At 37.0% G+C, this 14,593-nt stretch overlaps 4 protein-coding genes across 9 annotated transcripts; 2 read left to right on the top strand and 2 right to left on the bottom strand.

Annotated features, from left to right (window-relative positions):
* Positions 1–264: 264 nt before the first annotated feature.
* On the top strand, positions 265–2,554 carry LOC137587116 (kelch domain-containing protein 3). 3 transcript variants are annotated; one of them, XM_068303376.1, is made up of 2 exons: positions 265–379; positions 579–2,554. In XM_068303376.1, the coding sequence occupies exon 2, from the start codon at positions 642–644 to the stop codon at positions 1,869–1,871; it is 1,230 nt and encodes a 409-aa protein (XP_068159477.1). In that variant the 5' UTR covers positions 265–379; positions 579–641; the 3' UTR covers positions 1,872–2,554. The 3 variants fall into 3 exon arrangements, with proteins under 3 accessions (XP_068159477.1, XP_068159478.1, XP_068159479.1); XM_068303377.1 differs by having other exon boundaries at positions 288–390; XM_068303378.1 differs by having other exon boundaries at positions 351–493.
* LOC137587117 (INO80 complex subunit C) lies at positions 2,257–3,423 on the bottom strand. The gene is made up of 2 exons (XM_068303379.1): positions 3,203–3,423; positions 2,257–3,120 (listed from the first exon to the last, which is right to left on the bottom strand). The coding sequence occupies exons 1-2, from the start codon at positions 3,333–3,335 to the stop codon at positions 2,921–2,923; spliced, it is 333 nt and encodes a 110-aa protein (XP_068159480.1). The 5' UTR covers positions 3,336–3,423; the 3' UTR covers positions 2,257–2,920.
* A 333-nt stretch (positions 3,424–3,756) lies between these two features.
* Positions 3,757–12,517, top strand: Ypel (Yippee-like). Of its 3 annotated transcripts, none has more exons than XM_068303042.1 (3): positions 3,757–3,959; positions 8,125–8,417; positions 8,731–12,517. In XM_068303042.1, the coding sequence occupies exon 3, from the start codon at positions 8,978–8,980 to the stop codon at positions 9,320–9,322; it is 345 nt and encodes a 114-aa protein (XP_068159143.1). In that variant the 5' UTR covers positions 3,757–3,959; positions 8,125–8,417; positions 8,731–8,977; the 3' UTR covers positions 9,323–12,517. The 3 variants fall into 3 exon arrangements, with proteins under 3 accessions (XP_068159143.1, XP_068159141.1, XP_068159142.1); XM_068303040.1 differs by having other exon boundaries at positions 3,759–3,959; positions 8,125–8,421; XM_068303041.1 differs by lacking the exon at positions 3,757–3,959 and adding an exon at positions 5,405–5,538 and having other exon boundaries at positions 8,125–8,421.
* Positions 12,518–13,409: 892 nt separating this feature from the next.
* On the bottom strand, positions 13,410–14,394 carry COX4L (Cytochrome c oxidase subunit 4-like). 2 transcript variants are annotated; one of them, XM_068303304.1, is made up of 2 exons: positions 14,274–14,394; positions 13,410–14,201 (listed from the first exon to the last, which is right to left on the bottom strand). In XM_068303304.1, the coding sequence occupies exon 2, from the start codon at positions 14,190–14,192 to the stop codon at positions 13,623–13,625; it is 570 nt and encodes a 189-aa protein (XP_068159405.1). In that variant the 5' UTR covers positions 14,193–14,201; positions 14,274–14,394; the 3' UTR covers positions 13,410–13,622. The 2 variants fall into 2 exon arrangements, with proteins under 2 accessions (XP_068159405.1, XP_068159406.1); XM_068303305.1 differs by having other exon boundaries at positions 13,410–14,198; positions 14,274–14,294.
* Positions 14,395–14,593: the final 199 nt, after the last annotated feature.

Genomic DNA, 14,593 nt, shown 5'->3' with positions numbered 1-14,593 from the left:
ATTATAAACGACATGAGTCTTTGGTTTTACTTGTGTGGGTAAAATCGTGGCAACAGAGAAAACCTTTTTAAGTTTTACTAAATAACGCATTAAGAAATTAGTGTATACTTTGCAAAATAGGTGACAGAAGTAAGACAATTCATCTAAACATCTTATTTGTTATTAATACCGAAAACTAAATAAATTTGAACTTTAAAAATGGCGGTTATTAAATAAACATTCTGGCAAGCCTTTTAGTTATTTAATGTTTAACGCTAACCAACACTGATTTTGCTGCATATTCGCAACACTGCTATCCCGAGTAATTTAACAAAATATTATTTACAAAAAGGCACTCGCACAGCCAAAAGCAAAGTTAAAGGCGAGCGAGATCGAGAGCGTAAGCACAAGGCAAATAGCTAATCATTACCTTCCCTTCCACACACAAACACACACTATCTCTCAGTCTCTCTCTTTCTCTGTTTCTCCTGTCGCACCTGTCGTCAGTTAGTTGGTTGGTTTTTGCGATTGGCCTTCACACCTTTTCAAGTTGATATTTGATTGGAATTTTCTGTGTCTTTGTGATATTATTATTACAGTTCGCGGTACGCGGTTCGAGTTGATCGCTAAACCACCCTTTGTGCTCGGTATTTTTGTGGGCCATGCTCTGGACAGTTCATTTGGATGGTGGACCTCAGCGTGTAAATCATGGGGCAGTCGGTGTTGGCGATTTCATCTATAGCTTTGGCGGATACTGCACGGGCTACGATTACCGTTTCAATGAGCCGATTGATGTCCATGTCCTCAATGTCCATACACTGCGATGGTCGGTGGTGCCTCAGCAGGTCGACGAAGATGGAGTACAGCTAAAGTATCCGGAAGTGCCTTTCCAGCGCTATGGCCACACAGTGGTGGCATACAAGGATCGCATTTACATATGGGGCGGACGCAACGATGAAAATCTCTGCAATGTCCTCTATTGCTTCGATCCCAAGCTGGCCTCGTGGAGTCGTCCCAATGTGAGTGGCTGCCTGCCAGGTGCTCGAGATGGCCATTCCGCCTGTGTCATTGGCAATAGCATGTTCATCTTTGGTGGCTTTGTCGATGAAATCAATGAGTTTAGCTCGGATGTGCATTCCCTTAATCTGGACACCATGGAATGGCGATATGTCCAGACTTTCGGCGTGCCGCCAAGCTATCGAGATTTCCATGCTGCCGTCGCCTATGAGCAGGAGCGTATGTATATCTTTGGCGGCCGCGGCGACAAGCACAGCCCCTACCACAGTCAGGAGGAGACCTATTGCCATGAGATTGTCTATCTGGATATGCGCACCAAAGTCTGGCACCGACCATTCACAGCCGGCAAGGTCCCGGTGGGCAGGCGGAGTCACAGCATGTTTGTTTACAACAAATTAATATTTGTCTTCGGCGGCTACAATGGTCTGCTCGATCAGCATTTTAATGATCTATACACATTTGATCCCATGACCAAGCTATGGAATCTAATTCGAGCCAATGGCCAGGCACCCACAGCAAGGCGGCGGCAATGCGCCTTGGTGACTGGTTCGAAAATGTTCCTTTTCGGCGGCACAAGTCCAAAACCGAGTCCACAGACAACGAGTCAAACTCCAGATGGTGGTCAGTCGGGGACAACGATGGCACAAGCACAAGCCGCGGCAGCAGCAGCTGCAGCAGCATCCTCAACCGTCACCCTAATCGATTATAGTGATTTGCATGTCCTAGATTTTGAGCCCACTTTGAAAACTCTAGCCACAATGGTGGTGCTGAAACATCAATTGGACATAACTGGGCTGCCGCGTTCATTTCGTGCCGATTTGCAAATGCTTACCCAGCCGAACAGTATTAGTCGTCCAATTAATCAGGCCGGCTAGCGAGCTTGGACTAACTAACAACAGAAAAACAAGAAAGTGATGGATGAATTTCGGAATTGGCCGCGCTTTTTGTCCAACTGCCACAAAAAATTAATGATTGCAACTTGATGGTTATCATCTTGAAGGTCCTGCAGTGGTTCCTAGTCTCAGGCTCCGTCTCCCATCCCCCCTCTTCCCCAACTACCTACTCCCCTCTTTTCCACAAAAGAAAAAAAAGAAAGCTAACACAAAATGTACTCGAAAAACATACCGAATAACACATAATTTCGGATCATCGGAATTAATGTACCCTTTGGCAGAAGGAAACGCCAACTAATCAGATATATAATATTTAAAGAAAGAAGTCCGATCTGAGTAAGAGCTATAGAACTTCCCTTTCTACAGATTCTTATTGAAGTTTAAAATCACTTTTTTTATTCTCGACGAGATTTTTAGCAAATTTTTATATTTTCGGACACATAAAAGTACTTAATTTCGGGATAAGGATAGAGGGTACTCCGCAGGAGTCCTTAGACTCCCTCCCGCTTCATCCTCTGCAGAAGGTGCATTAAAAATAGTTTATAAAACTGATATTTCTTCTTTTTCGAATTATATATACATATAAATATATTAATAATAATTATTATATTATTACAATTAGTCATATAGAAGGAAACAATAAATTTAAATTAAAACAAAGAAAATTATTTGTTTATAATTTTCGCACTCTTTCTTTCTTTCTTTTGGTTTTGTCTCATTCGATTATATGGCGCGAAGGAAAACGCGTTTGTTTACATTTTTGTTAATTTTAAATTGGAAGGTCATTACAAAAATGTACTTATATGGTGGTTTTTCGAGCTAATTAATTGCTATGCTGTCATTCAGACTCCATTACGGGGGGCGGGGGGCATTAATAATATCAAGTACATGTACATACAACTTCCTAATGCCCCCTTTAGTTGTGGTTTGATGAATATTTATGAGAATTCTTTCTAATTTATGCATAGGTAGACATACAAATAGGTTGACTGGCCTCGTCCCTGCTCACCCCTCATCGAATAGGGTTGGGATTAACCCACAGCACTTGTGTAACCACGCACAGTTAGATAACCATTAATTATATCCGATGGCATGTGCTGCATCGAGGCATATTCCTCGGCATTGGCATAACGCAATTTTGTATGCGGATCGGCATAGGGTGCCGGTAATCCACTTATATCGGAATACTTCTTGGCTGGTAATAACGAGGGCGGCGCATTAAGTGTAAAGTCTGTGTGTGTGTGTGTGGGAACGGCAAAGAAATATCAATTATTGACTGGACGAATGCAGGATAATTGCCATTTAATACTCACATGTCGGCGTATCGGCCGATTGTCTTTGATTTTTTTCCATATTACTGATTTGACGCAGAGGCCGGTAAACACAGTTCTTCGGAAAGGCAAATGGCCGTTTGAAGGACCGTTTTGGTTTAGCTGTTAGTTCCATTTGTTCAATAAAATTAATACAAATTACAAAAATTCCTTAATTAACATTCGTTTGTTTAGAATTTTTGTATTTTTTTTCTTAGTGTGACCAAATTGGGTTAGGAAACAAAAGAAAAAGATGTCCATTACAATTTTTTTTAGCTCTCACACATTGCATAAATAAACGAATTTTTTTTTTAAATGGATAAACTTAATTTAGGCGCACACATATATGTGTTTTTATGATTTTCAATGTTTTTTATTAGGACTTTTTGGATTGGCGCGCTTTCTTTTAAAAAATACTGACTTATCGATAACTTTTTTTGAACAGCTGTTTGGTGGTCACACTCACCGGCCAGAATAGGCGCGCAGTATTTTGAAAAATACTGACTTATCGATAACTTCGTTAAACATATGTTTGTGGTCACACTCACCAGACAGAATAGGGTGCACAAATAGGGGGTGCAGCAGCAGCAGCAGGCAGCAGCTAGCAAATCAACAACAACAAACAACAAAAGAGAATTAGCCACAATATCCAAAAAGATAAAGGGAAAAAATCGAATTTGCTGTAAGAATGATTTTGTGTTTGTAACTCTAACTAAGCCAGCAAAGAGGATAAAAAAAGGAAAGAAAATCAATTTATTAAGTAAGTTGTGACAAAAATGTGTTGTAAAGTGTGTCAATTGTGGCTTAACCCCCTCCAATACCCCATCTATTGCCCCGCTGCACCATGCAACAACGTTCTGCACTCAACTAATAATTGCAACGCAGAAAAATTTGTTTGTATTTGTATGCATATAGTTCTGTATATACAGGCGTTTGTGTATGTGTGTGTGTGTGTCAGTGTGTGCAGATAGCTGTTTTTCTTCTTGTTCTGCTACTTTTATGCGTATATTCGTTTTTTTTAATGTTTTTTTCATTCTCTTTTTACATATGCTTCTTGTTCTTGTTGTAGTTGTGTGTAGAAAAAAATTGCGTCTTTTGGCAAACTCCAAACAACGTTTAGAGCGAGCGAGATAGTTGCGATGTATTAAAAGTTCATTCCTCTGATCAACCTCTCTCTTGCTCTACCTCTCTCGCTCTGACCCTCTCTCTCTCTTACACTACCTATCTCCTTCTCAACCTGTGTGTGTGTGTCCACAAACACAGCTGACTTTGTTTATGCTATGCTCTACCACTCTCCCTCACCCTTCTCATCCTGTTTCCACTCAAAACATGTATTCGCTCTCTCTCTCTCTTTCTCTTTTGCCTCTATGTTCCATCCCCTTTCTATGCTGGCCTCTCTCTTTCACTCCCTCACTTTGTTAGCATCGCAACGCAATAAATTTTTTCTGATAAGACGTTTTTTTTGTTATTTTGTTTCATCAGCTGTTCAGTTTGTTTTCATGTATTGCTGTATTTTTGTTTTTTTTCGCCATTTGTTTGTTTTCTGATAAGAACGGTCACCTATTTTGTTTTATTTTTTGATGTCTTTTGTTGTTGTTGGTTCTGCAGAAATCAAACAGCGTCGCCATTGACGTTATTGACCCCAAGCAGAACACCAACAACAGCAACAGCTACAAAATTGTCCCAGGGGGTCGTGCAAAGGTTTGGCCGAGGGGCTGCCCGGCGGGAATTGGTACTTTCAGTGATTTGTTTCTTTTGGTTTTAATAATAACAAAAGGACAGACTGGGTAAAAAGAAACCAAACAACGCAAAAGTTCTATTGACTTTGACAAGCAAAAAGAAATAAAAGAAAAGAACTGAATTGTTCATACCTGGCACACCGACTCGGAGTTACCCTGCACATAATTCAATGCGAATGCACTTCCTTTGCATGAATTGAGCTTTGCAATAGAGTATAGAAAACCCGTTATGAATTATCAAGCCAGGCAACGGTAATTTCTGCTTCTTCTTTGAATTACAAATGTTATTGCATTTGTCCTTTGTGTTTGTGTTGTCTGCGTGCTGCTTTGCTGCAACGACGAGACGCGACGTGACGCGTCTACTTATCGTCAACGTCGACGTCGTCGTTAACGTTAGCAGCAGCAGCAGGCAGCACTGTTGCTGCTTTGCTTTTGCTCAACACTTTCAAACGTTCGCTTCATATCGCACATATCGGGTCCCGTTTAGCAATCTTTCTTAATATTTTGTTTAAAAAAAGAACAAAAAATAAATAAGAAAATTAAACCAAGTGGAAGGGCTTTTAATTATAATTAATAGACATCAGAGAACACAAAACGCGAGTGAGTGAAACAAAAGCTGTTTGTTTATTTTTGTTGTCTTGCCTTTTTCTTATCTTTGTTGCTTTCTCCAATATTCGTTAGTTCTTTTTGTTTGTGTGGTTCAGTGAACTGATGAAGATTTCTTAATTGGAATGCTAATTATTTTATTGACACGCCTTCAAAAGGCCGCCTCCCTCTTTTTTTTTTTTTTTTTTTTTCTTTTTTCAATCTCTTTGTTGTCTGCTGCTGGCCAAGTGCATTTCCCTTTCGCTCACTAGTTATCTCTCGCTCGCTCCCTCACCCACTCTCTCGCGCTGTCTTTGTTCCTTACGGGAGATTTCTTTGTTCAGGAAAAGAGAGTGAGAGAGATAGAGAAGGAAAACAAACAAAAACAAAAACAAAAAAAATATTGTTCTGGCGCAGACATCGCAGCTGACGCTGGCATTATTTGCATCGGCGTCTGGATTATTTGGTCGTTTGTGATTGAGTGCAGAACGTGGATCCCAGCAGACGTGGCCAGGAGCAAAAGCAGAAGCAGAGGAAGTCTATAATTAGTATAAAACCTTGAAACTTATATCGCCGGTTACAACGGTAAAGTGCTCTATAAAAATCTAATTCTTACTTTGCTTTAGGGCAGTCCCTTTGCCCTTGTACCAATTGAATCTAACACCATGGAACTTCTTATTGGACTCGTGTTTAACATTTCTTATCGGACATGTAATTTTGAGTCAAAGATTAAACATTTTTTCATTTAATTCAAAAATATGAACTCCAAATTCGTATTAGCAATAATTGTATATCCTTTTAACATTTAGTCCTTTTAATATAAATTCAGATCATAAAAAACCAAACTATTTCAAAGAATTCCACAAAAATGTCTGCCCAGTTTGAAATTGTTTAAAAGTTTTTTAGATTTCTCTAATTAAGAAGAAATTTAAGAATTCCTTTAGTTAAAGACACGAAAAATTAATCAGTTAGCCATTTCGATTTAAACAAAATTTTGATGATGGGCCAAACTAATTCTGCAAAACTTTTTCAATTGTGATAAGAATTCTCATAGATATCTAGGGCCATCATTAAAGATAACAGATACCTAAATATATGGATGTAATATATATATACATACGTATGCATAATGATTAGCCACCTCAATTGTCGTTTGACCGACTTTTCCCCATACATACATACATATGTATGTAAGTACTATAATGTGAGAATTTCTACAAGTAAAGCAACCAGACAAACAAATAAATCAAGTGAATTAAATATGTATGAATGAATATATGAGTTGAGGGACTGACTGTATGACTGACTGATTGAATACAATCATGAATCTTGCCCAAAATCAAATGTAAAAATGTGGCCATATTTCAAATTTATTCGACAATGTGATTTGGCCAATACTCTCGCTGATTCACTGACTGACTGACTGACTGACTGACTGAGTGAGTGGAATAAAGTGGAGTGTGATTCATGACAATCAAGACAATGAACATTGTTGGTCTAATGGAGACTATCTATGGGCCCGGCCAGCTGTTTACTGCAAAATTCATCACCTATAATGTACTTGGTAAAATTTTGCTGATGTTGTATACTTTGCCTAATGTGAAATGACGCGACTGCGCCCATATATCATTTAGCACCCACTTCCCCCTCACAACCAACCAAAAAAGGCGCTAATAGGAAGAGTGTCGACACCATCATCAACAACATTATTATCATTATCATTAGCTTTCAGTCTGGTCATAAAACAAAGGATTGTTCATACATATATGATTTCCTTCAATTTCCTTTGCAAATTTTTCCTTTGAATGTAATTTTCTAGAAATTCGAAAAGTATTTACAAACTATACAAACCATCAAAGATGTCGGATACATATAAATAGATCTTTAAAGTGCATTGGAAATCTGGCATGCGTGGTTAAACTCAAAAGTTATCCAGAAGTTATATATGTTTATATATCTCCTCTTGGGAGTGAAGGATGAAAGTTTCTTAAGAATTGACTTGACTTGACTTTTGTGACCAATTGGCTTACCATTTCCTTTTTGAGGAATTTATTATTTGTTCTAGGCACTCTCTTTTAAACCTCGTGGGTGTTTGAAAAGAATTCAGTTATTGGATGTATAAACACATATATGTACATACATACATACATATATGCAAAAATATACAGATATAGACCTTATAATATCAAATGGTCACCCAACTACCAATCCAATGAACAAACCAAGCCACCCACCAAACCCATTGAAACAACAAAAACACACACGGCTGGCAGGCAACTTGTGGTTTTTATTGTTCTTGTTCTTGTTGTTGCTATTGCTGTTGTAAATTCTGCCCACGGTATTGCTTACGTTCAGGGGGAACCAATAATAATTACCCATGTGGTTGGCATATGTGTATTCTCTGTTGTTGTGTCGTATATATGTATATGTATGTATGTGTATATGTATATATTGTCTGGAATTAGCAAATGAAAATCAATATTGAAAGCGCCCATAAACTCAGACCCAGACCCGATACCAGACTGATATATACAAATGTTTGCTGAATGGATACATATAACCATATAATTTCTGTTACCGTTTAATTTATCTCGTTTACAGGAGAGAAAGGTAATCTGATCTGTAGAGACACTGGAGGAGAGACTGGAGAAAGCAAAACTCATTATTATCGTCTGCAATTGGTCAAGAGCAAGTGAGAGCTGTAAGCCCAATATAAACCGTTCAATGACAGCGGCCGCAGCAGCATTTGCTGTTGCTTCTGTTGTCTTCTGTACGGCTTTTGTGACGTGGTCGTGGACATATTCGTTGTCGTCATTTCTGTTGTTCGCCCACAGTTAACACGTTCAGTGTCAGCCTAGAAGTGCTCTGAGCAAGAGCCATTGAAGGATCTCCAAGTAGGTAAAGACAAAACAAAAATGTTAATACAGTTTGTTCCACATTAAAAGAATCATCCTTGGTTGAGTTAAACCATCATCCTTTAAGCCAAAGAGTTATGGTTTTGTTGAAAACAATGAATACTATTATAGTCCATTGCCTACTTTAAGGGGCGTGTATGATTAAAACAAAGCAAAAAGCAATAGCAGTTGAAATTTAACTTCTTCTAGAACGAAAATTAGATTAAAAACCAAGAGAGATGTGCCAATTCATGTGAACAGTGCTGTATTAAATCCTTGGCAAATGCATTTAATTCAATTTCTTATTTTTCAGAGTGTGAAAGCAAACTGATCAGCCGAACCACACGCCCAGCCAGTTAACCAGCCACGCCAGCCAACTAAACCAAATCAAATCAAATCAAACCAGCCAGCTAAACCAAGCCAAGCCAAGCCAAGCCATTATCAAGTGCATCCCATTTCGTTGGTTTCTTCTTCTCCTTAGAAAAACACAAAGTAAAGAAAAGAAAAACAATTGCTACTGCTAATCAATCTGTGTTAACTGTGTTAAGCAACCGCACACAATGGTGAAAACGTTTCAAGCCTATTTACCGTCCACCAATCGGACCTATTCATGTGTTCACTGCCGTGCTCATCTCGCCTCCCATGACGAGCTCATCTCGAAATCATTTCAGGGCAGTCAGGGTCCAGCGTATCTCTTCAATTCGGTAGTGAATGTGGCCTGTGGCCAGACCGAGGAGAGAGTCCTGCTAACGGGTCTTCATGCTGTCGCCGATATCTTTTGTGAGTGCTGTAAAACGCCATTGGGTTGGAAATATGAGCACGCCTATGAATCGTCACAAAAATACAAAGAGGGTAAATTCATTATCGAATTGGCCCACATGATAAAGGAGAATGGTTGGGATTGAACGGCTGAAAGCGGCGAGCGATGGCGGCAAACGAAACGAAAAAAAGAGGATATAATGATGTTCGGTGTGCGTGCGTGTGTGGGTGTGTGTGTGTGTATGTATTTTTTTTTTTTATGATTGTAATGGAAAAGGACAACAACAACCACAACAGCAACAACAACAACATAATATACACAAGCGTGGATAACGAGTGATCATGAGGAGCAGCAGCAGCGGCAGCAGCAGCGGCGGTGGCGGTGGCGTCGACAGCGTTGGAAGCAGAATGGCTAGATAAATGCAATGGGCTAGAGCGAGATAGCGGGCAAAAGTGCAGAAATGTATACACATATACATACACGCCGCATTGGTCAATTCAGAAAGAGAGAGAGAATAGAAAAAGAGAGAGAGAGACAGTTTTAGGGTTAACACAAAAAACCATATACTAAAAAAAAATGCTATTATATAGTACATAACTCGTCGTATCTTATATAGAACAAACTTACAAACACACACACACACATAACACACTCAACTCACACGCGCGCACACACACACACACACACTCACTTCCTCATTCATCCATTCATTAAATTGCTTGAACTTGGGCTTTTTAGGCGAATAAAGCGATCTCCTGCGCAGGACGCAGCCTCTTTTGATAATGTTAATGACAATGATCATGACGATTATTGTTTTTAGCGATTTATCGATTATCATATTGATATAAAAATATTGTCACAAACTTAAATTTCCATTTCTACACACACACACACACACACAAAATACCCAAGCGAAACGGCAACAAAAACAATTTGAAAAAGTGTATTAAAATAAAACAAAAAGGGGCAAACAAGTTTAAGTACACATGACTGACAATTTTCAAATATTTCAAAATATATATTAATATATGTATGTATTTATTATGGTTTCTCTTAAAGAACTCTATGTTACAGTAACACTCATACGACATGTTGTCCGAAGAAGAAACCCCTTTTATAGACTTTAAGTCTCATGCCTCTTCAATTGGTTGTAATTTTTGTCTCTGTCTCTCTCTGTAACCAGTGAATTTACAACTTGTACTAGATACAAACTAGTATTTTGCATCTCTTTCACTCATAAGGGGTGTTCATTATCACAAATTATCTATATACTTACTGTTAATAGATTTCATAACCAGAATCTACATACATCTCCCACGTGACAAAATTTCAAGATTTTCCTAACGAATTCCATTTTAAGATTTTCCATATCACAGAGTTCTAAATACTTTTCCTCACTCAAACATAATGAAACCAAAATCTATATATATATATATGTATATATGTATTTTATTTTTTCACAAATTGTTCGAAAACCCGATTTAAATTGCATTCAATCTAAAGATCGACAGAAAACAATCCTAGTCAAAAATATAAATAAAATAAATTGTAATTGAGAAAAAAAGGAAGAGAAAAACGATAAGCCAAATTATTTTTTTTTTTTTTTTTAGTATTTTGTTTGATATTGACATTTTGCAAGTTGTTAAAAAAATCAATAAATTTTCTTATTGCCGAATTTTCATGTTGAAAAACAAAAACAAAAATTTGATCATATTGAAAGTACACGAAAACAAAAAACTTGCACTGCCAAAAACAACAACAACAAAATTATGAAAACAAAATTCAAGACAAGCGAAATCAAAAAATCAGTAACGCACACACACACACACACACACACACACACATACACACCCACAAACACATATACAGTGATAGATATAGAAATACATAGATACAGCTGAACACAGTGATAGATAGACAAACAGATACAGATGTATTTGTTAGCTAGAGGGAGGGAGTTAGAAAGAGAAAAAAAGAGAGAGAGAGAGAGCGAGAGATGTATACATACAACCGATCGATGACCTACTACTTTAGGGGCAAACGGACAGTTTCCGGATTTGAGTTTTGGTTTAGCTAAGCGTTAGTTGCACCGGAAACCGGAAATGAGATGGATATGGACATACAAAAACAGAGACACAAACACACATACCAAGGCATAGAGATCCACACAAACACACACACACATACACAGAGAGACATTTTTAACGTAGTAGTTATTAATGAAATTTAATTATTTAAATGCAAATTTTACATAGCAAGAAACACTCAACAAAAAAATATATATAAATATATAGCATAGAAACCGAAAGCATAGAATGGGAAAGAAAGTAAAACTTATATTAAAATTTGTCAAACTTGAAACATGCTAAGGAAAATTGTGTGGAATTATAAACGAAATGTGAAAGATAATATCGTAAACTCCTTATAGAGAGTTGACTTAATCTTAAGTTTAACAAATATTTTGGTGTCGTCTCTCAATGGTCATTGTCTCTCATTTTCTTTAATTTCTTTTCTTATCTTTTTTTTTTTGTTTTTGTATTATAATTTAAGATCTAGATTCGTTTTTGTATTTAATGTGAATTGTGTGGCTTAACACGACAAAGTGGGCGGGTCGGGGGGAGTGAATGTGAAAGAAATTATATAAAATACAAGCATTATATGCGTTATATATATATACAAAACAACAAAATGAAGAATATAAATCTATATATATGTATATATATATATTTGTGAATTGAATGCGTATTTGTGTCGCAGCAACAACAACAACAACAAATATCGTATATATTAGAAAAAAAGAAGAAAACAAAAATGGAAATGGAAATATTTTTAAATATGCAAAAATAACTGCCAAGAACTATTCAAAGTTAAAAACAAATGTTCTCTAATTTAATAATGAAATGAGAATATATAATATATATATATATATATAAAAATCTATGTAAATGTATATATTTTGTGGTAGAAAAAACAAAAAAAAAAAAACAAACAGAAAACAAAAAAGAAACACAATAAATTAAAACTTATCTAAACGATAGACAAAACATTCAAAAAAAAAAAACAAATATTTATTACAAATTGTGGCCGAATTATCATTTGTTTCAAAAACATAAATTGGCTGTACTTATTCCCCGACATAATCATCATCATCCCCTCTCACACCATTCCCTCCCCCATTCACACCCAAAATCACGAGCACAATTCAAGACAAATATCGAAACACGAGCACTGGATACTTTTAGGCATTATTCCATACAAAATATAAACAAATTGAAACCACCTTACATACATACAACAACTGGCAACAAAAACTCAACTAAACTGTGTGTTTAAAACAAAACTAATAAACAAAAAATCAAAGCAAATGTGAAGAAGGCAAAAGCAAAGGAAACGATAAAAACGCATAACAGCCAATTTATAATGCAAAAGCAAAAGATATAGATAAAAATGAATCTAAAATATATTATATACATACATACATATATATATGTATGTGTATATATATATGTAACATATATATATATATATTTAATAAATGAACAACTTCATTCAAGATTGCAATAAAGCGCATTTTTAGCTCAATTTTGTTTGCTCAACTTTTATATATAAAGGATTATAACCAATAAATGGCAAATGGGAATTAACAGTTCTTTAGAGAAATGATCCAAATTGTATTTGGCTGGGCAAACTTTGAACTCATTTCCCGTTTTTGTATGCAATGCATCCTTTTGGCTTAGTGTAAGATCGACTTTGATAATGCTTGGTCTTTAGGCTTTTCTTTAACCATAAGCTAAGTAAAGTTTGAAGAGTTTTGTGATCAGATTACTATATCATATACATGGTCAAGATAATAAGCATGCTTTTCATTTTGAGTAGGCAAGGACCTTGTATCCTTTTAACATGGTAATTTGGGGTTGTTAATCTAAAACAATTAAGTTCCTATTCGAAATCAGCGACCTCAACTTACGATAAAAAGAGTTTGAGGTCTTTTGTGGCAGAAGAAATGTTGGATTTTGTTGTCCTGTGTAAGTCGTTCCTAAGATTTACTCTTAGATAGATCTCAGGAGTGTGACTAGAAGCGTAGATGTTGGATCACTTCCGAAACCGCTTTTTATAGCTGCCCTTGGAACGATTTGTTGGAAAATTGGTCCAAATCAGCTTCTTTGATGTCCTGCCGTCAAGATTTTCCTTCTTTCCTTTGCCTTCATAGCAAATAAGAAGTCTTAAGTTGATTTATATTCAGTTTCATCATTTTTGAACATTTATTTGCTGTTCAGAATTTAGTACAAGTTTTCGAAAGTGGAAGATAGTGTGATCAAATGAGAGGTGTGTATCAAATGTTCCTATTAAACGGCATTTCATTTTCTGTTCATTTGTTGTGTGGAGCGTATGAAGAGTGAAGATGTTAGTGTGTGTGTGTTGGTGTGCTGGTGTTGGTATAGTAGTTACTTCCATTTATTTGTGTGATAACACCATTTGGATGAGATTCCAGTTATTGGTTGTATTTGCAATTGTATGATGCGACGCAGTTGCGCCTGACGACGATCCTCATCATAGGTCTCTGGCAAGGGATCGTATATCTTGGTATTATACAGTATAGTCATCATAATGCCAATGGCAATGGACCAAAAACCAATGCCAAGTACCAATTTCCACTCCGGTGTGAAATGTTGAAATTCCGAATAGGTCTGACAGAAACTATGGCGATATAACGATTTCTTCTCCTCCAACGACAGATTCTTCCAATCGCCCAACTCCTTTTCACGTACAGCGCAAAGTTCGGGTGTCACCTCGCGATAGCGAATAGCCGGAAATGGGAACTCAACGCAATCGATATAAATGGGCGAACCATTGATGCCATAGCCAACAACTTCACGATCTCCGCTCATTAGACGTGTGCCATCGTGATGAGTTTGACGTTGAATTGAACCAGCGGCCACTACGGCCGGACCACCACTACGGCATAATGAGGAACGTAGTGTCTGTAGCTTGGACAAAGGACGTAGTGCAAGCATGTTTTCCTTCTGAAAAGAAAAGGAAGTTTTCTTTTTGATGTAGTGTTAATTTTTTTTTGGTTTTTCATGATTTTCTCTTACCTTTTTTGTGGGTTTTTTGTTTTTTAAATTGCCAGCAATTTGTTTGTGCTTCTCTATAAATCTCTGACTTTCTTTGCACAGAGTTCTCTCTCTCCCTCTTTCTTTCTCTTTCGTTTTTCGTTTTATTATTACAATTCTGGCAAATTGACAGCTGTATAGGGTTGTCGACAGGCCGTGATTTTAATCAAAAAACGGGGGTAGGAGGGGAAGAAACGGCAAACGACAAACAACGGGAAACGAGAAACGGAAAAATGGCAAAAAAAAAAAAAAAAAAAACGGGGAAAACTTCAAGTTGAAAAGTATCGAAAAGAAAAGCGGTT

This window comes from Drosophila tropicalis, unplaced genomic scaffold (assembly GCF_018151085.1).
Source record: "Drosophila tropicalis isolate 14030-0801.00 unplaced genomic scaffold, ASM1815108v1 contig_158, whole genome shotgun sequence".
In the NCBI taxonomy this organism is placed as follows: Eukaryota; Metazoa; Arthropoda; class Insecta; order Diptera; family Drosophilidae; genus Drosophila; species Drosophila tropicalis.
The sequence above is the reverse complement of the archived record's forward strand: the minus strand, read 5'-3'. Positions and strand labels throughout refer to the sequence as shown.

Bases quoted from the DNA above. Each gene is read 5' to 3' on its own strand.
- COX4L (XM_068303304.1), bottom strand. From the start codon at position 14,192: ATGCTTGCACTACGTCCTTTGTCCAAGCTACAGACACTACGTTCCTCA.
- LOC137587117 (XM_068303379.1), bottom strand. From the start codon at position 3,335: ATGGAACTAACAGCTAAACCAAAACGGTCCTTCAAACGGCCATTTGCC. The intron at 3,121-3,202 runs GTGAGTATTAAA...ACACACACACAG, and splicing joins ATCGGCCGATACGCCGACAT to ACTTTACACTTAATGCGCCG.
- LOC137587116 (XM_068303376.1), top strand. From the start codon at position 642: ATGCTCTGGACAGTTCATTTGGATGGTGGACCTCAGCGTGTAAATCAT.
- Ypel (XM_068303042.1), top strand. From the start codon at position 8,978: ATGGTGAAAACGTTTCAAGCCTATTTACCGTCCACCAATCGGACCTAT.